The sequence below is a fragment of the Tyto alba genome, unplaced genomic scaffold (assembly GCF_018691265.1).
Source record: "Tyto alba isolate M040663 unplaced genomic scaffold, T.alba_DEE_v4.0 Super-Scaffold_45, whole genome shotgun sequence".
In the NCBI taxonomy this organism is placed as follows: Eukaryota; Metazoa; Chordata; class Aves; order Strigiformes; family Tytonidae; genus Tyto; species Tyto alba.
In genome coordinates, this window is record NW_024881321.1 from 37300786 (window position 1) to 37321299 (window position 20514).

The following is a 20514-nucleotide window of genomic DNA, read 5'->3' on the forward strand; positions in this document are numbered from 1 at the left end:
TGACTGACTTCAATCCTTTATGTTGACAGTCCATTTATTCCTTTTTCCATTGCCACAAAATTTACACACATACAGCTTACTCAGCAGCAAATCTCTCAGGTGCATTGAATGAGCAGATGCCTGCAGGTTTGCTCTCCTTGGCATGACATATGTGATAAATTACATTTAAATTTAGAATTGGCAAGTACAAATCCTATGGCTCAGTTTCAAACACTCTAGGATGTAAAATCAAACAACTTGGCACCGAGTTTAAAAATACATACAGCATATCTAGGAACTAATACTGTATGCACTGAACAACTTGAAGACATCTGTACCATTTATAAATTGATCAGCCTAGGTGTTACCACTGTACCAGCTTACCCAAAAAGCGAGTCAGAGTGCCCTGTAAAGTGGAACTGCGGACAGCAGCACATTGTTAAAATACGTAAGGAACTGATAATTTGAAAGCAGCCTGTTTGCATTTATTTTGATGATTGTTCATGTGTGAAGGTGTTAGTTACTCCATGCTATTATTTACAGGAATGGAAAATGCATACATGGTTTCAAATGGGTAGAAGACTATAAATAACAACAGAAAAAGTGTACTATGCCTAGGAAGCTGGCTGATATGGAGTAACTCCTATCTTGAGAGGATTTTTCCCAGTGTTCCTCTGTTGGAAGGTGTCTTCCATGAAGGAACCTCACAGGAATGAGGCTTAAGAGTAAGTAAGTGTGTATAAATAGAAACACAATACTGTTCTAAACACCTTCCTTCTTCCTCAGACTAACAAGGCAAAAAACCCTCAGCCCACTTGCATTTGTTATGCTCTATTTATTTCAAAAGGTCCATCAGGTTGATTTTAAAGACTCTTCAGCATGAACAAATGTTTCACAAGCTCTAGTGCTATGAAACTATTCGGTTGCATCACATACTAATAGAATAAACTACTTCTGGTCAGTTATATTATAGCTATATATCTTGAGGGGCAATTGCGTGAATAACAAGCATTCCACTGCTTTTGGCTGGATAAATGCACTTGATGTTATATTACACCTTCTCCAAAGTCTACAGGACAGATACAGAAATGGCTTGTTTCAGGAAGGATGAGCAGGCAAATCAAATATATTAAAAAGAGCATAATACCAGTTTAAAATCATCGTTGACTTCTGTAGAATACCTGGACTTACGTACACAAATGCCCTTCTAAAAAGACATAGTGAGAAAGTAATAATTTGGCTTAATATTACTCCTTAACTCTACACAGAAGAGGGAGGCATCTGAAGACTGAGACACTGACATCCAGTGGCTGCCATGCAAGATCTAACATTTACAAATACTGCTTAGGGTAAAAAGACTACTAATAATACATCATTCATGGGGCATTTGGAACTTGCCTGCTATATCCCTATCAACAGAAAAGGTGCTAATTTGTTCAAATTTGTCCTAATTCTGCTTTTTAAGCATCATGCACAACTGAAATTCTCTCAAGTGGAAGAATGAAGGTAATCTTTCTGTATGCAGCATGTACATTTGCTCTTGTAGGCTGCATTGACATAAATGAAAGCTGACTGCTTATATGAAACTCTAAATATTAGAGTTTAAGAGAACATTGTACTCTTTTATACCCTCACAGCTACAAAATAAAATAGTATGCTGTCATGCAATACTTAAATGATCTGATGTGATCCAAACAGATATAAATTATATAACTTAATACACTATTTTCTTCAAAATTCTTGCATCTATTTCAGCTCTGGTTACAGAAAATATATTGAACATAGCTGTACATACTCTTCAGCAACACTTTATTTTAACAAACTTTTACAGTGGCTATGACAAACTCATTTTGATGAGGTAGCATTTAAAAGAGCCCTGTGTGAAGACGTGTTGAATAGTTTCTGGTAAAAGTTTTTTGTGCTTAGGCATTGGAAGACACTGTTGAGAAAGAGGAGACTGACCTCTGTCCACTTTATAATCAGTGGCTGGGGAAAGGGGAGAAACAAATGACTGACCAAATTCAGATTTGGTGAAAACTGGTCCAATTCCACTAGCCTTGAGATCAATGATACTGCATTAATTTACTCTTTTTTTCCCTTAAATAAATGAAATTGAATGCATAACACATCCAGAGGCATGAGTGCTTATCAGCATTACTATAAAGTCTCCTTACCCCTAACTATTTCTCCAAAGTGGAAGCCGACTAGTTAGGTCTCTGGGCTTATTCACATTTATTTTCTGTGAGAAGTGCCAGGATTTGCATTTATAACTATGTTGCATTTACCTAGAATTTATGATATGTTTCAGGCTACAAATAAAACTAAAAGTTATGTTCCACCAGTTCATTATTTAAAATAAATAAAACACATAATTGACAACTACCTGAATTATGATAATCAAACATGAATTATAATAGCATCTTTGGTTGTTTAATGTCTACTTTAAAATGGTTAATTAAAAAAGCTGGAGTTGCAACATAACATAGAGCAGCAGCCTTTCCTCAGCAATGCTACTGTTAAATGTCCAAGCACTTCAAGAACAATGAGGAAGTTAGTCTCACTGGAAGAAAACCAAAGGCTGAATGTAATCAATCTATACATCTAAGACTTAAAAATACAAATTTAAAATTTTGGCAGCAAGTAAAAAAAGCATAAGTGTTTTTGTGTTTTGTTACAATTCTATATTAAGACAGATCCACTGAACTAACTTTTATAAAAATACAACATACTGCATAAGTTTTATTTAGGGATTTAATTTATATACCACAAATACTGCTTTTAATATAAGTACAATATAATACAGTTTTATTCATGTAACTGCTGGTGTTCACTTTGGATCATGAACTGAATGGCATGCTGTGCTGTCAAAACTTTAATAAAATGGCCTCTAGTTAAACTTCTCCAAAGTATAAAATCATGCAAAATCTACATCCTATATGATACAACCAGTACAATAATTGAAGCCAATAGCCTACAAACAGCCTGGACTATCTTCTGAGTTTGTTCTTGGAGCGTCCACAAGTCAGCCATCATTTTCTTTAGGCGGAAGGGAAGAATTTCAGTTTTGTCTGCAGAATCTCATCATGACCACTGAAACCAGCAACGATGTGCACAGTTATCAGTCAACAAATCCTCATTACCTAATGCAGTTCAGAGCACACGTTTAGTCCATATTGGCAAGTCTGAGGTTAGGAAGTTTTACGTTTCCCTCCTGTGACTACCGGTCGTGCATATTCCACAAAATCATCTATAAGAACAGGCCACGCTCCTAAAGAGAAAAGTCAAGCAATTCAGAAATTAATGTATCATTATCAGCAGTAAATTGGTGTAGTCTCTAAATACAAAGGATCAGAAGTTCATTTTGACATTTCTGGCCTAGTTTAGCTTTAACATGCATGATATGATAAACACTTGAAAAAAGCACCTAATACATTAAACATTTCAATCTCTTCTTGCAGCAATAGTTCTTAGTACAAACAAAATTTATTTAAAGCATAATCCACACTTCAAAGTTTATAAACATTAGTTGAGAGCAAAATCATGGCATTCATATTAGAGCTATTCATAACTTAGGAAACATTTCTGTACACTGTCATTCCAAAATACGATTTGCAGGGTTAACAGAGTGTAAATTGCATTTAGGTCAGTGAAAAAAAAAATGCTCACGTAAGACAACCTTGTAAGTAGAAAAATTATGTATTTCCTTGCAGTTAGCAGCAGTGTTGTACAAAAACCCCCCAGTTTCACTGGGACTCTCGTAGCATTAACAGGTTCAAATAGCATGTGCTATATATCATGATGTGACTATCTTTACTTCTATTTACATATTACAGCAAACTAGTTAACCTTCTTATCATTACTGTTTTGGCAACAAGTATGACACTATATTTGCAGCTAGACCTCTCAGAGTAAACAAATTAAGACAGAAGGTAGCAGCATGTCCTCTTGTTTGTTTATAGCAATATTTTAATTCTGCTGTAGCAATTTTTGAAGATATTCAAGTACTGCTTACCTTCTTCATCATAGTTGGACATATCATCTGCAATCATATTTCCAAAGTCTAACAGAAGATTCCAAGTATCTTTTGGAATTGATCTTTTATGATGTTCCTATAAAGAAGAAAAAATGTTACCATTCAATCCCATCTATTTTCAAATTCCACAGTAGCATTTGATATTGACATATACAGAAATACATGTTTTACATGTTTTACAAGTGTCTCTTCTTATTATCTTTTTTCCTTTTTTTTTTTTTTTTTTTTTTTTTGAGTAAGGTTCAGAGCTTCCGAAGAAAGCTACAGAACAAATTGCAATGAAAGAAGGCAAAAAAAGTGTAAGAAGTCTTTGATACTTGGTTTATTTCTTCTGTTCGGCTTTTAGGGTATGCGTTTGTGCTGAGTTTTTGTGGTGGGGTTTTTGGTAGCTGGGGAAGGGGCTACAGCAGTGGCCCTGTGAGAAGCTTCTCAGAGCTCCCCTGGCTCCGAGTCAGACCCAGCTCTGGCCAGGGCTGAGCCAGTTAGTGATGGTTGGTGTGGGAAGGTATTTAAGAAGGGGAACCTGGGAGGAGGTTGGGGCTTGTGAGGAAGAGTTATGAGAAGGATGAACACTGAGGTCAGTGGAAGGAAGGAGAGGGAAGTGGAGGAGGTGTGCCAGAGCGGAGAGAACCCCTTTATCCTGTGGTGAGAAGGCAGGGCTGCCCCCCCCACCCATGGGGGTCACTGGTGGAGCAGCCTGCTCCAGGACAGGTGTCTGCACTTAAAGTAGGCTGGGACTCTGAGGGGAGAAGCAGCCCCCACTGTTGTGGTTCGGCTCTGGGAGGATGGCAGCATGTGGGGGTGACCCACGCCGGAGCAGCTCGGGAACGGCTGCGCCCCGTGGGGAGGACTCACACTAGAGAAGGTTCATGAAGGACTGTCTGCAGTGAGAGGGGAGCCCCGTGGAGCAGGGGAGGGATGTGCGGCGTTCCCCCACCTCCCGAGAAGGAATGAGCATTGGGCTGACTGTGACCCCCACCCCCTGCCCCCCTGGGGGAGGAGGTACAGAGAAGGGAGCAGAGCTGAGCCCGGGGAAGAAGGGAGAGGTGAGGGAGCTGGTTTTAGATGTGGAACTTTTCACTGTCCCACTTTGTCTGTTAAATGTTGGTTTTCTCAGCGCTTGAATTAAAGTGATGTTTTCTTTTCTTCCCTTAACAAGTCTGGCTTTTGTCCATGACCATAATGGGTGAGCACCCCTCCCTGTCCATAACTGGATTCCTAATCCATTTCTGCTTTGTTTCCTCCTTCCCATTCCTGACAGGGGGAGGGGGTGAGTGAACAGCTGCGTGGTGCTCAGTTGTGCTCTGGGTTCAAACCACGACAGCATTCCTAACTTGTTATGGAAAAGAATAAACCAAATGTACTTTATACTTCTACTTAATTCCAGGTTCTGAAACTGTGTAGCCATGGATTGGCATTCTGTCGTTTCAACTTGAGCCCCTTTTTCCTTATGCTTACCCAGTCTCTCTTTCAGCTTGTTGAGAGTTGCACCTACGCTCTTTCTCACTCCCAGACTGCCTTCTGGATCAATCATCTCTGCCTCTCTTCAGTTATTCTCTCCTTCACCATAACACACTACCTACATCTGCTCCACTTCTGCTCAGTCTCCTTATTCCCAGTCTGTCCTGTTCTCCACTACCACCTCCTTGCCTGATTTCAAATATGCTCTTTCTAGATTACCCCCTGTTCACAAGTAGTAGTTGCCACCCTGGCCAGTGTCCTGGATTTGAGTGAGTGGGGGGGTTTTTTGGTGGCAGGGGAGGGGGCTATAGGGGTGGCCCCCTGTGAGAAGCTTCTCGAAGCTCCCCCAGGTCCAAGTCAGCTCCACCTCTGCACCAAAACTGAGTCCATCAGCTGTGCCTCTGCGATAACGTATTTAAGAAGGGACGTGGTGAGGAGCAGTGGGACTTGTGAGGAGGAATTGCTGCAGCTGCGTGAACACCAAGGTCAGTGGAGGAACGGAGGAAGAAAGGAGGGGGGAGGTGTGCCGGAGCAGAGACCCCCCTGTATCCTGTGGGGAGACAGCAGGGCGGCCCCCCCTGCCACCCATGGAGAGCTACGGTGGAGCAGACACTGATTTATTGCCTGTGTTTTTCGCCTAGCTGATCAAGGTGCTGTGCCCGAAGAAGGCCGGGGTCTCATGGGAAAAGGCAGCCCCGCTGCTGTAATTCAGTGCTGGAAGGATTGCAGCATGCGGGGGAGTCCCACGCCGGAGCAGCTCGGGAAGGGCTGCAGCCGTGGGAGGGAATCCAGTTGGAAAAAGTTGGTGACCCATGACGGAGCAGTGTGGGGAACACTGCAGCCCGTGGGAGGGACTCACCTCGGAGAAAGTTTGTGGAGGACTGTCTCCTGTGAGAGGGGGACCAAGCTGGACCAGGGGGAATAAGTTCCAGAAGCTCCCCCCACCAAAGATGGAAGAAGCGACAGCACTGACTGCACCCCCCATTCCCTGCCCCTGCGCCACCGGGGGAGGAGGTAGAGATATCGGGAGCAGAGCCGAGCTCGGGAAGAGGGGAGGGGTGGGGGGAAGGTGTTCTCAAGATATGGCAATGCTTCTCACTGACCTACTCTGTTAAGTGCTGTTGTTAGTGTCTGTAATAAATGTATGTTCTTTTTTTCTTCCTCTAGTAAGTCTGCCTTTTGCTCGTGACCATAAAGGGTGATTTTTCCCCATCCCAGTTCTATCTCAAACCCCAAGCCTGGCTCTCTGTCCCTTCTTATTGCCAGAAGAGAAGGGGGAGAGAGTGACTGTGTGGTGTTAGGCTGCCAACCACATTTAAACCATGACAAGCCAGATTGAGCAGGACTCCAAAAAAATTTCAGTCCTAGTCAGTGTTCTCTCAGCTTTTAAAGTTGGCACTCCCAAGAAGAGTGTGTGTGAAGAAACGCAACTACAAACAGTTGTGAGCTGTAGGATCAAGTCAGACCATTCACACCTCCCTTCATCTGTTGATACTGCTTTATTACCAGAGGATAGCAGGTGATTAATAGGGAATTAAATTTCAACACCTACTTCTGGTTTGCAGTGAAAAAGTTGTAACTGCATGAAAAGACTGGCTCGGTGAAGGGTTGGGATTGTGTGTGGTTTTGGTTTTGTATTGTGGAGTATTCTGTGGTTTTTTTTTTGTTTGTTTGCTTGGTTATTTTTTTTTTTTTTTTTTTAACAGTAATATGTTAAAAGTATTAAGAAGAACAAACTGCATTTCAAAAATCTGGAACTTGATCAAAATGAGGTTGCTGTCTAACACAACAGCAAACATCTCCTCTTACTCAAGCCAAAGACTGTATCTTGACTGCAAAAAATATGACAAGCAAACACACCTTCTGGAAAAGGTTCCTTAAAACAAACAAAACCAAAAAACCATCCTAAACTTGGTTGCTTCTTAGGTTGAATTTTTTTAACTTAAACATTTCTTCCAAAGGAAGTGTTCAGGTTAAGTATTTGTAGCAATTTGTAGTATTTGAGACACTGTATACAGGATCATCTAGATCACTGCTTGAAGTAGAGATCTCCAGAACTGTCCGTTGTTACAAACTTGGTCACATAGCCAAGTGGGAAAAAAAGTTAGGACTTTTCTTCCGTTACGTTTATAGATCTGAATTTGGATGTGTTAAGTGTATTAAGGCAATTAAAACGTGAAATGTTTTCACAACTTCTCTTCATGAAACTGGTACATTATTCAGTGAATAAAATAAATATACTGTCTAAAAATTCAGAAAAAAATTTCAGAAAATACTGCAAAAAGTATACACTTCCCCTATTAAGAACTGGTGATTAGGAGACAAAATGCAGAAAGGCTTAATTCTCCTAAACAACAGCTAAAAAGATAAATATGAGAAAAAAAAAATCAACATATATTATACATTATGCAACATTAGATAATGTTATTTTTTTAAAAGTACATAGAAATACAAATGTAGAAACACGGATGAATGAATCGGGTCTTTAATAAGAATATTTTGCAGTTTCTAAAGTTTAATTTGTGCCTCTACTCCACTGTCCACAGAATTGCACTGGTAATAGGAAACTGTCAAGACCAGTTCACTACTATTATCTAAAAAAAAGAAGTCAAAATAATTACTCAGACAAGAACTTTTTCTTGAAAAGAAAAGTCTCTCAGGTAAAGTCAGTCATAGCAGAATTGACACTTAAAAGAGACTGAGTTTATGCATTAATAGCACAAAAGGCAGAGCATGGTAAAGTACATGGTTGACAATAATCACAGCTGTCTGAAGAATAAAGTCAACATAGTTTCAATCTACAATCATGGCTTCCTTTCATGCAGAAGCTTTCATAAGTAGGATACAGGATCAAGCAAGCAGAATGCTCCATTGCTTTGTTACATCTTTTTGCATTATTCTCAATTAGAAAATTACACTGGGAAGATTTAATTCTTCTTGATGTAAGACTACTTTATATCAGTTTTCAAAAAGGAAAAGTTCAATGGAAGCACTTAGACATCCTGCCTTTTTCTTTACTGTTAAGCACACAGCCTACAAGCCAGACTACTGTGGACTAACACAGGAAGGAATACAGTACATACTTACCAACAAAAATTTATTCCACAGATCTAGAAATTTAAACCTTCCTGACAAGACTAAATTCCAATATGCAATTGCCATTTCTAGATCTGCAAGAGACAAAGCAACACATAAATATTACAGCACATTATATGCAATAAAACTCTTATGGTTAAACAATTAATGCTATATCCAGTATATTATGATAATTATGATGACGAACAACATTCTTTTAAAATCTCTACAAAAATTATAAGGAACTGTGTTCTCTCTCTGATCCGAAAGGCAGAAGACAAGCAGTAATGGTATAAATTGCACACTGAACATCACAGTCAAAGACTAGGATATTTTTGTCACCATCCAGCAGTGCTGGATTAAAGCTACTTTCAATTTGCAGAAACAGAACAAAATAATTATCAATAACTCTGTCTACAAATAAATAAATTAAGAAAAGATACATAGACAAACACAGGAAAAATTGATAGAAACACAAACATGTAAGTCTGAAGGTGCCAATTCCTGTTAATTTATCACATTTTAGACACACTTGACTTTAAAGGGAATTTAAGGACAAAATAGGATAAAAAAAGATTCTTCTGGGGCATGATAATTCTACAGCACCGCTTACGGCAATAATTCTCTTCTTCTGGAATCATTCAACAGACAAACACCTACACCCGATACTGAAAATATAAGTCCAGGAAAGCCGTCCTTATTCTGCACCACGACCAGTGATCTGAGAGCAGAGTTCAGCTCACGCATGCCAACAGGAAGATGCAGCACTGCCAGACATTTGAGTGGAAAAGTAGGAGCAGTATTAGATGCAGCATAAGGGTAGAAACGATGTTTTCTTGAAGGCCTGTCTTCATTCTCAGCAACTCGCGATACTTAATGGCTTCTGTGCTTGGTCCCACAGGTAGCAGCACTAAAAGCACATATACTGCTGTGCGACCACAAAATAAAGGATGGCCTTTCTTAAACCACAAAAAGGTGCCAGTTTGTGCTTTCAGTGTAAAGTAAGTATAAACAAAATATGAAACCTGATAGAAAGTATTGTCATAGCAGAGAAGATGGAAGCTTGACCTCCACCTACAAGAAAGGAGCATGGTATCTGAAATTGTACATACCCCATTACAAACCAAAGGGCACATTGTCACCTGACATCAAGTTTCAAGTCTGAAAGAGATGTTCCAGATTTTAACATAGCCTCTTCCCTAGAGTCTCTATCGTAGAGGGCTGGGGCCCAGACAAAGTGCAATAGTTAAGATGTAGAGAAATACAGTATGTCTACACCTAACAACAGAGAGACAGTGCTGTCAGGGTTTGTTCTACTATGATCAAAGTGCTTGTCAGTACAGAACTTGCTTTATGCCTTAATGAGTTTCTTTCAGTCCTTCCCGTTTTTGCTACCATGCTCACTTTCCATAGAAAATAAGTAGAAGATAATAGTTAATAGCGTTTACTTGTTGTTTAGGTATGCAGGTTAATTATTCATATTGTGGAAAACAGTATCTGTTATCCCAAATAAAAAGCAAAAGAAATGGGAAGGGAGAAACTTGAATAATCTTAAGGGTTTCTAAAACTACCCTGTGAAGTGACTGGCTTTGATCTCATTCACTCAGGCTTCTTTATGAAGACTCAACCTTTCCAGGCCAATCTTGCAAATCTATCACGTGACAACTTTAAGCAAAATCCACTTTGAAGAAAAAACACTTTATTAGCAGAAGAATTTTTATATTTCTGATGGAAATATTCCTTGAAAAAAGGAAGACACAGGCAAGGAAACAAAGATGGTTAAAAGTGTCACAAACGAGTTAAAAGGGAAGGAAGAGGCCACACTTCCTTGGTTCATTTGGGTATGTGTCAAATTCAGTGTTATATTAAGGTGAACTCTATTATTGCAAAATTGTATTTAAACAATACATATGAAATACTATCTTAATTAAGTTGATACTTGAGGGATACATTACATGTGTGTGCAAGTCAATTGTCCTGCGCAAAGATACAGGAATTATTTGCTATAATGTACCACTAAAGCACGTCCTAATGAGGATGCTGCTCTAGTGGCTGAAACCAGTCCATGCTGGAGCTACTCTCCTCATTTAGCTCACGAAGGGAAGTCCTGATCTTGGTTAAAATTAGCTCAAGTAACAATAAAATAATAAAAAAAAAAGTAAATCTTCCTCATCCTATTCACTGCAATCACACAAACTCATGAACTAACATGAGATACTTGAACAAAAGGACTAGATGGGACTATCACTTTTGGTAGCAGTGCCAGTCTGTGCAATCTTAAAGTACTTGAGAAAACTAGGCCTTTAGATAAGGTAGATGCTCAGAGGATAGGGCTATACTTTTGTTTTAAGACAATTCCCTACCTAGACTGAAAAACTGAGCACTGGAAGACAGAAAATTTTTCTGCTTTAAAGGGAAGATCTACTTAAACAGAGTTCCAGTTCTACATTAGGATGCCGATAGTAGTATCAAACAAACAGTAATACTGTGAAGTTTATGTATCTGCTACAATTAGTGCAGCACTAAAAGCACTATATATACAAAATATAGGTATATATATAAAAAAACCCCTTATGCCATGGGAGTTCTGCGGCCCCACAGGAAGATGCTTGTGCAAGGCACGGATTTCTTAGGCAGCCTTAGGAATACCTATTTTAACGCTGCATCTATATGAAGGCTTCATTACAACTATAAAAACATGGTGGTTTTGTACCAAAAATTATGCTTCCCACATTATAGACTAATAAGGCAAGTTTTATAAACAGAAAGGAAAAGACAGATGCATGGATCTCTGGAAGCTAACGCCTAAGCAAAGACCAGTTTAGAAGAGACTTCACTGCAAACATCCACTTTCATATCCAAAACATAAAATTGCTTAACAGTTAATGTTTAAAGAACATCATATACTGTACATTATACAACAGTTTGAGGTTTCCCTTCACCTCAAAATATTTTCAGTCTCAATATGTAGCAAGTATTGTATGTCACGCAGCCCCGTCAGTATATTGGCTTTATAGCCCAAAGTTTTTGCACACACTGAAACAAAGCTTCAATATCTAGATATTCAGCTTTGTGGATATCTAGTCTAGTCATAGCTACATACAGCATCTATGAAGCTTTCTGTAGTAAAACTGTAAGACATCTAAAAGTGATACCAATCATGCTGACAAAATTATTAAAACTAAAATTACTGTAAAAATTTTAAAAATATTCACAATATCTAATTTTAAAAGTTCAAGGAGGAAAAGGTTAGTAAAATGTTTTAATTAATTTTAAACTTTTTTTTTGCTAAATAACGTTTAGTATAGTAAACATGCTTTAGTATGTTCTAAAAAGGAGCGCTTTGTACTTTTGAATTAAACAATCAGCTTTTCACATTCAGAAGTAAAGCATTTTGTATGCAGTATGATCTATTTTGAAACATTAAAGCCTCATTCTAAAATTGTTTTTAAAAAACGCTCAGATTCTTCTATCCTGATTGAACAGAAAGCTTGAAGTGATAACAAATTAGCACAATTAATGCAGAAGGAGAAATACATTATCAGTTAGACAACCTGTGTCTACTTTCAAGATTTGAGCAAATGTTTATCTTGTTAACAACAGCAACAAAAAAAAAAAAAAAAAAAAAAAATCATTCTTAGACTATTGCATGAATAAAAAAAAAGTCAAATTAAGTTTCTCATCCATTTGCTATGATTTTGGACAAGGGCAATGAAGTCATTATACAGAAGTAATCAAGGAAGTAAGAACACAGAAAGATAAATCAACAGACAGCAAGGAATAGGCTGGAGAGTAGGATTTATGAGGAACATGAAATGAAGTTAATTTAGACCTGCTGTGCCAAAACAACACTCAGACTGCAGCACTCATCATCCTCTGCCAAAGAGAGCTTTCCAGCTCTCAGACTGCCCTACCAACAGAACTGCTCACGCAGTCATGTCTGAAGCTGTCAGAATATTAAAACTAATTCACCTGAATTACTGATAGAACTTAATGACATTTGAAAACGTTCAAGTTATTTATAAGAATATTTTAATATTAGCCACTGTTGTCCTCATAACCCCTACTTAGCATATTAACTACGTTCTGTACATTATGATGTTAGAGGCTATCATGTTTTAGAGCTTCTTAACAAATAATTTATTTTAATTTCATCTTTTGAGATTAACCTATTATCCCAATATTGCCTTTTTCTTCCTTTATTGATGTTTAATCTTCTTATCAATATCGTAAAGCTTTGCTACTTCATATGTCACCTCTATGAGAGACTTTGGCCAGTTTGTTTTAAGTGTCAGTGCTCACCGATGTGTTTTACTCAAAGAGTACTCTCAAACTACATGGGCAGCATTTTTATTTTTTTCAAAATTACAGGATGCGTCAGCCTTACCCAGTCCATCTACAGACAGAAACCAACAAATTAGTAAAGAATGTAACAAAGCTTGTAGGAGGAAAAAGTTCCTTTTATTAGACCAGTTAATAAGGATGAAAAAAAGAAAAAAAAAAAAAGCTTTGGAAATGAAATTGTCAGAGTCAAGAGCCCTCTTTGTTTGAGGCTTTCTCTCCCCAGTGCTTTAACCAAAACTTACCCTATAGCTTTGAAAACAGAAGAGTAGTCAACAAACTCTCCAGTTCCTCACACTGCATAAAAAAAAATTAATTTGGACTGGTGCAAGACACATCTATCATTCAATCACCTTGTAAAAATATATGTAGCCTCTGTAAGAGACTGAACTTCAGATGGTTCCTCTATAGTCATATAATTTGCCCTAAAGTACCATTTGATCAATAGTCTTTGATCTCTTCCCTCTTGTTTTCTCCCTGTGATCACAGGCAAGTATACCATTGTAAAGCTAAAACAAAAGCTACATTGCACAGAAATATTTTGTTTCAGTAAAATTCCTGGACACCATGATGAAACTGGTGCAGATGTAGGAACAGTGGAAACTGCTGTCAATCTGTCTCAACAATTGGACTATCACACTACCTGACCAACAAACACCAAATGAATACTTGCAAGATTCAGTGAGTTACTTGATTCCTTGTTTCCTCATCTCTGAATGATTTTAAGAGTCTTCTTTGGCCTCCAAATTACTAAGAACATGGACATAAGAATTAGTTTCCTTCCTATCAGAATGTTTTCTTCTTCTACAAACAAATAAAATCCACATAGCAAAATAACAAGAAAATACCATTGGGATTCAACCTAAAAAATCCTTCACCAAATTGCCAAAAGCTTAGAGAAAAATAGCCCTTATCTGCAATTAGGTGCTCCCCACAGAAGGAAGAGAGAAGGGAAAACCAAATAAGGGATAGGATACAAGTACTGGAAGCAGCTAAACTCAGGATCCAGCTGAGTTGGATCCATTCATCCCTGCAAAGGTGTAAGGAAAGAGCTTCCCACTGCTCTACGTTAAGGGACATATAATGCACAGTGTCAGAGTTAAGTCCCTGTGGTGGACAAGGCAGACCGGTGAGGAGCTCTGCAGGAACCAGGCAGGTCTGACTGCATTTACTCTAGCTCAGCATCTGCCATGCTGAAGAGGGCTGATTCCATGCAGAACCTTTCATGCTTAGTATCTTGAGCACCAACTGCACAAAAGCAGATACACTGCTTCTGAATGTTAAGCTAGGTTTAGAAGCCAGCTTTCTAAACATCACTTTGAATGCAGCCCAATGAACCTGATTGTAGCTAGTTTCAAAATCCTTCCATCTCTGCAAATCTCCCCACATACAATGCAGATAAACTACAACAGATGACTTAAAGTTAACTGGAGATACATTTCCAAAATAAGAGCCAAACATGAGTAAAAGAATCAATGAGGCATTACTAGAACTGACAGTTATGACACACTTTTGCTGCTACTATTGGCCTTTTTTGATCAGAGCACCTCATTCTATACTAAGCTTCTCATAAATTGCTGGCATTTTCAGAAAGAAAAATGGGAACAAAAATAAAGCAAGGACCATATACACAAAGGCCACTGAAACACCTAAAATACAGCATTCACAGATCTTTTCCAAAGTAAACGTGAAATTCATTTATTGAACTCCCTCAACTTCTTCCATCCACTCGCTCCTACAAACACCCTACAAATGGATCAATCTAATTTTCCACTGAAATGGAGGAAATCTTGATAAGTAGTTAGGGAAAAAAAATAAGGGGAAAAAAAAAAAAAAAAAAGAGATAGCCTTCCCTAATGTTTAAGTGTTGCTTCAAAGAATCTTGAGATACTGCTATGATGAAAGCCAAAGTTGATGTTGCTTCAATTAAAAAGAGCACATTATACTCATCTGCTCATAGAAGATGCAACCTCCTTGAAGTCCACATACCGGATGGAAAGAGAGCCATTCTTCTGGTCTTGAGGTAATATTTGATTCAAGTCTGAATGCCCTCCTCATGTATCATCTCTCGCTTGATCCCAGGAAACTGGCAGAGAGAAGGAAGCACAACCTTTTGAGCCAGCAAGCAGGCGAAGGGACCACAAAGGAACGATGAAGGACCAAATCTGCTTTTTGTTTCCATGTTGAAAGTTGAAGACCATGAAAGAATGCATTAAGTTCCTCCACAGTGCTGAGACAAACTGTAATAAACTCCTGAGCACGAGGAATCTCCTGAACATGTCTTGCTGAGGCTCAAGGTGAGACCCATTACAAGACTCACAGTAAGTATCAGGTTCAAAAAAAAAAAAAAAGAAAAAAAAAAAAAGAAAAAAAGAAAGATGGAGCTAAGGCCTTTGTTTTGTGCTTGAACAGTGTCCTCAGAAATCTGAACTGCTCTGTATACACCATGACAAAAGATCTATAATCCTATTCTTTCATACACATCAACCAAGAGCTAGGATGCAAAATTTTGCTCAATCTGCAGAAGAAAAAAATAACACTTGGAAGTAGAAGGTGAGATAAACCTCTCAAATCTGCACTATGAAAAACTTAAAAGACTTACTGTGCTAAATATAGTAGTCAGAACATGAGAGAGCAGATTAAACAGACAGAATCAGAGTTATCCATAATAATTCTTTTTAAAAGTCTCCTGACAAACCAGACCTTAATAAACTGCACCTTTTACATTATCTCAGAATAGATATAAAACACTCAGATGAAGTTTAATGCATCTAAATATTATGCCTGCCAGGTCCACTATGGAGCCATCTCAATGGCAATCCTGTGTTGAAACCTTGCTATCTTTTTTTTTCCTGAATTCTGTCCATCACTTAGAGAACAATAGTCTGAACAGTTATAAGCATCCACCTTTCTCTTAGGTAATAATAAAAGCTATTCAGATGTATTTGAAAGACACTTGACATCTGGACCCTGAGTGACATTATTCAGAACACAATTCTCTGCTTAAAGAAAATTATGGTAGATCTTATGCAATATGCTTTTGCCTCCTGCATTTCACTACTTACACAAGGTATCACCTAGGGAGACTGGTACTACTTTTGCTTCTTTAAACAACATGTGTACAGTCTGAAGCCTATACTACTTGACAATATTAACCTAATAAAAATAAATGGAAACATTCAAGTTGGATGGAACTGTAGAGACAGAAGTCCTGCAGATATATAGGGAAATAAAAATTCCCCAGTATCACCACATGAACTGTGGAAAAGAGACTCCTATAAAAGGCAGTCCTGTTTCTAGGAATGAACAGTGTACTGAACTCTGTGTCTATTTTGGGGAATGACAGAATAGATGTAACTTAATTTATTGGAGAGGATTCTTCCCATCTAATAACATAAAGGCAGAATTTCTTGCATTGGTTTTGAAGGGAACTGTAGAATAAGAAGAAATTAAAAAGCAATGGAAGACAGGCTGTTCTAAAAATAAATAAAACTCAGAACTGTACACACACACACATCTCCCCCCAGACTGCTTTCCTGGAGCAAAATCCACTGCATCATAAAGACAACTGTGTCAGGTATCACCAAAATTCTTCTATCACTGAAAAAAACTTCTAAGAAGGGCTTCTGTGCCTTACCACTCTCTCCCTTACAAATGGCAGCTGGTGTAACAAAAGATACTATGCATCCTGTTGATCTCTCCTGAAAGAGAAGTGTTTGGGATACACAGAAATTTTTTTCAAGATATGCTCCTGGCAAAAAGGCTCAATGAAAACTGACAGTAATCTCAGAAACACCTTTTAGAAATTCAGTCTGAAAGCACCAGTGCCCAAAGTGAAAGTAGATATGGCAAAATCTACCTCAGTGTGCTGAAGCAACCTCAGACTGCTGCCTACCATCTTTGAGATTTCACAGTCGTCAAAGGAGGGTCTAGAAGAACCTCAGGGTTTCTCTGCCAAACCCAGAGAACATAACTGGGGCCAATCCTGTATCTAACACTGTCCAGTACTTAAGTAGTTCAGATGATACAAAGAAAACTTCTATTAAATTTGCAACTTATACAAAGCCTGAAAAAAGCGTAGCATGGTAGAGGACAGGATTAGAATACAAAATTATCTGGACAAATTGGAAAACCGCTTGGAAGTAAGTAAGAAATATTTCACTAAAGACAAGTGGAAAGTCATATAGCCAGTGGGAATAATTGACTGCAGAAATACAAGATTAGAATTAACTGTGTGTATTGCAGTTCTGCAGAAAACCAATAAGATAATACATCACAAACTGTAGACAGTATCAGTGTTACAAACATAAGCAAACTTAATAATGGGATGTAAAACAAGGAGCAAAATATCTAAGGTGCATGAAAGATATCTAGTTTGTTTGGGTGTAAAACAACAGAAAGTTAGATCAATTGGATTGCAAAGGAAAAGAGAGTTGGAAGATACAATTCCAATATCAGAAAGTTGGAAGATTAAATTTATCAGGGTAGTTGGGTTTACTCAGTCAAGAGACTAAAGGAAGATGCATACATAGTTGCTAAATATGTAAAAAGTTGTTACTAACTCTAAGGAAACATGCATTCTGTGTATTACCTCTGGATAGGTAAGTATTGAACTGAAGAATTCAGGAACAGAGATTTAAGTTAGATATTAGTAAAAGAAAAAAAAAATAAATCTAACAATAGGTTTGAGCAAGCACGAACATAGATATATGAGACCTGCCATCAGAAATTTAAGATTATGTTATATGAAGGCAGTGAATCCCAAACTTTTTTAGCCAGAGGACCACTGCAATCACATCTCAAATCTTGCTGATAACTACTGAAACTGAAAAGGCAAGTTAGTATATATTGCTAGCACACCACTGCACATTTGGTTAGAAAAACATCTGCAAGGAATGGTTTTGTTAGACATGGATCCTGTCTGGCACAAGGGGATACACTAGGTAAGTATTTCTCTTTTAAATTTAAAGACCACCTGGCATATTAAAAATGAACCCATGAATCACTATTTCCTGATGTTCTCCAGGGGAGATGGAAAAAATATAAAGTAGTAGCTGCTGCTCATCATTTCTTAAAACAGCAGAAATAGATTTTAAAAAAACCTAATCTCAAACATTAAAATATTGGTAAGATTAATGAATATGACTCATAACCGAAGTATTGCTGTTTGGATATTTTAGAGTTATTTCAGGAATTTCTTATAGTTTCAATATGTTAAGATAAGAAATATGAAAAACAATCGCATAAATTACTCATCTTTGCCTATCACTGACATTTTTCTAGTAAGCTCTTTTCTCAATAGTTATTTCTGTTAAAAAAATACATTAGCACTTAGCCTGAAGGATCCAACAGAAGGACCATTTTAATTATGTCTTTTTATAAAAGTTTTTATTAACAATCTGCTAAGAATAAGAATTTCCCATTTGTCACTGGCACTATGTCAAATTTGCTTAGTTTTCAAATAGGCAAATCAAGCGATATTCTTTTAGCCTACAGATCATTCCCCTGAACAATGAGTGCAACAACTATTAGGCTTGGTGATTTAAGCTCTGAGAATAGTAAGAAGCAGCACTGGATACTTCACACCCCAGAAAAATCACATTAAAATATTTTGTAATTGAAAGTTAGGAAATAATTCCTTTGATTATTTCCACTTCATTAATTAAACCCATTCCATTTTATCCCTACTTGACATAAACTTACCGACCTCTTAGTCTTCCAAGTCATAACTCAAATGTGGAAGAATGGGAATTAGTAGGCAAGCACTATTGTGGGAGCCTGTCACCAGAAACATTTTAAGGCAAGCAGCTAGGGCAGTAGCTTAGCAGCATCCTATACTCAGGTAGCACTGCACGTCATCTAAGGTGCGTGGAGGGAAGGAGGGGAGGTCAACACCTTAAAATGACCTAGACAGAGCTTTATACCAGCTCATTTGGTAGCAAATCTAATTATACGTTCTGTTTAACTATCTGGCCCGAATTCATAAAAGCATTCGGAGCCAAGGCTCCAAACTTACTAAGAGAGAAACAGAGTTTGTGCACAGATGAGACAGGTCCCCCCATCTCCTTGACAATAGGGCGCACAGTCACTGGGACACAAATACCAAACACTCCTACATTAGTTGTGGGGAGAAGGAGGAAAGATGGACAGTGTCTCATTCTAGGAGAAAACAGAGTGTATGCAGAGGAGGACGTGAAATTAAAAAAGCACTTAAGCCTATATTAAATGTAGTCGAAGCAATTAGAATTCTCAGCTCATACAGACACTCTTGTAAGAAAACCAACTGAATTTTTTTCCTCACTGAGCACCTTTCTGCTGAAAGAGAACAAACACAGCTCTTAGAATAATCACAGCAGGAAGCAACACGTTCTAAACACCAAACTGTAAACTTTTTTTTTTCCCCTTCATCTCTCTGCTTCACTGAATGTAACAGCATCCACTGAAAAGATTCCAACCCCAAACCTATACAGTGCTAATTTTTATTTGGATAAGCTATCACTGACTTCACTCACTCAAAAATGTCAGATTAATGAATATGCTTGCTCAGCACTCTCTGGTCAATCTACAGTGACCCAAGTTCACAGAAATATGGCATATTTCCACTGAAATAAGATCAGTGGTACCTGCTTATACTTATTTAATAGCTGGAATCATCTTAGCAAAGCCAGAAAGAGTCTGAAGAAAAATGTCACCAAAATACTGCCATACAAGAACTAAGCACTACTAGAAATTAAGGAACACTACTACCAGAATTATTAAAATTCCTGAAAACTGAAATCAGCAACAGTTCCAGTCAACTCTTTCTACAGTGTATTTTAAACTTAAATATTTGCACTTCTTACTTTCTCCTGCTAATACTTCAACACTTAGTGCAAGAAGGCAATCGGGTGTTTCACTGCCAAAAGGTACCATTCTTACACAACAGAAAAGACAGACTTAGAAATGAAAGGGCCTCCATACCAAATAAACAGAAGTAATGGAAAACAAGTAAGTTTGCTTTTTTCCTCCTCGTGTCATATAAACAGTACATTCCATTCCATAATCTGGGTTGGGCTGCTTTCCCATCTCTTCTCTTGCTACAGGCTTAGGTGAAAAGCTTTTGAGACACATTTCCCAAATACATGAGTTTCATATTAAAACAGGAAGCCATTTGTAATATTTCTTTAGGTATCCCATAAATTCCGGCCTCAACTGTAACTGACTTACCTTTTCTGCAATCTGAAAATACTAGGCTTTTTAATGAAGAGAGGCAAGAAAATGAACACCTACTAAGGGACCTGAATTCCAAGCAGCCTCACAGAACCCTTACAAGACTATTTCATTTTTGTGTCTGGAAAGGTGGCATGTAACCCATGAAAGATGGACACACGTAATGAAAAATGAAATTGCTACAAAAAAATAAAGAAAAATGGAAACTGGCTAGAAAGTTGCCCACAATTTAAAAAAGAAAGAAAGAAAAAAAGACACTGGGAAAGACAAGAGATATTATTCAAACTAATTCCCAATAAAGAACGTGGAACAGACACATCTGGTTAAGAAGGTCTAAATCAATATTTTGCTCTTCTATCTCACTACTCTTCCAGCAGTTTTTGAGAAAAAGTATCTATTAATGTGTTTGCCAAGTA

At 37.9% G+C, this 20514-nt stretch overlaps 1 protein-coding gene across 5 annotated transcripts in view; it reads right to left on the bottom strand.

Annotated features, from left to right (window-relative positions):
- Window positions 1-20514, bottom strand: part of DCUN1D2 (defective in cullin neddylation 1 domain containing 2) — a 30487-nt gene continuing 9973 nt past the window's right edge. For 4 of the 5 annotated variants that reach the window (XM_032996984.2, XM_032996985.2, XM_042806138.1 and 1 more), the window contains exons 5-7: window positions 8561-8643; window positions 3992-4088; window positions 1-3247 (exon numbers count right to left, since the gene is read on the bottom strand). In XM_032996984.2, the coding sequence (XP_032852875.1) occupies window positions 3168-3247; window positions 3992-4088; window positions 8561-8643 (260 nt within the window). In that variant the 3' untranslated portion in view covers window positions 1-3167. Of the gene's footprint in view, window positions 3248-3991; window positions 4089-7400; window positions 7832-8560; window positions 8644-20514 lie in introns of those variants that run through there. The other variant, XM_042806137.1, reaches the window with a different exon arrangement.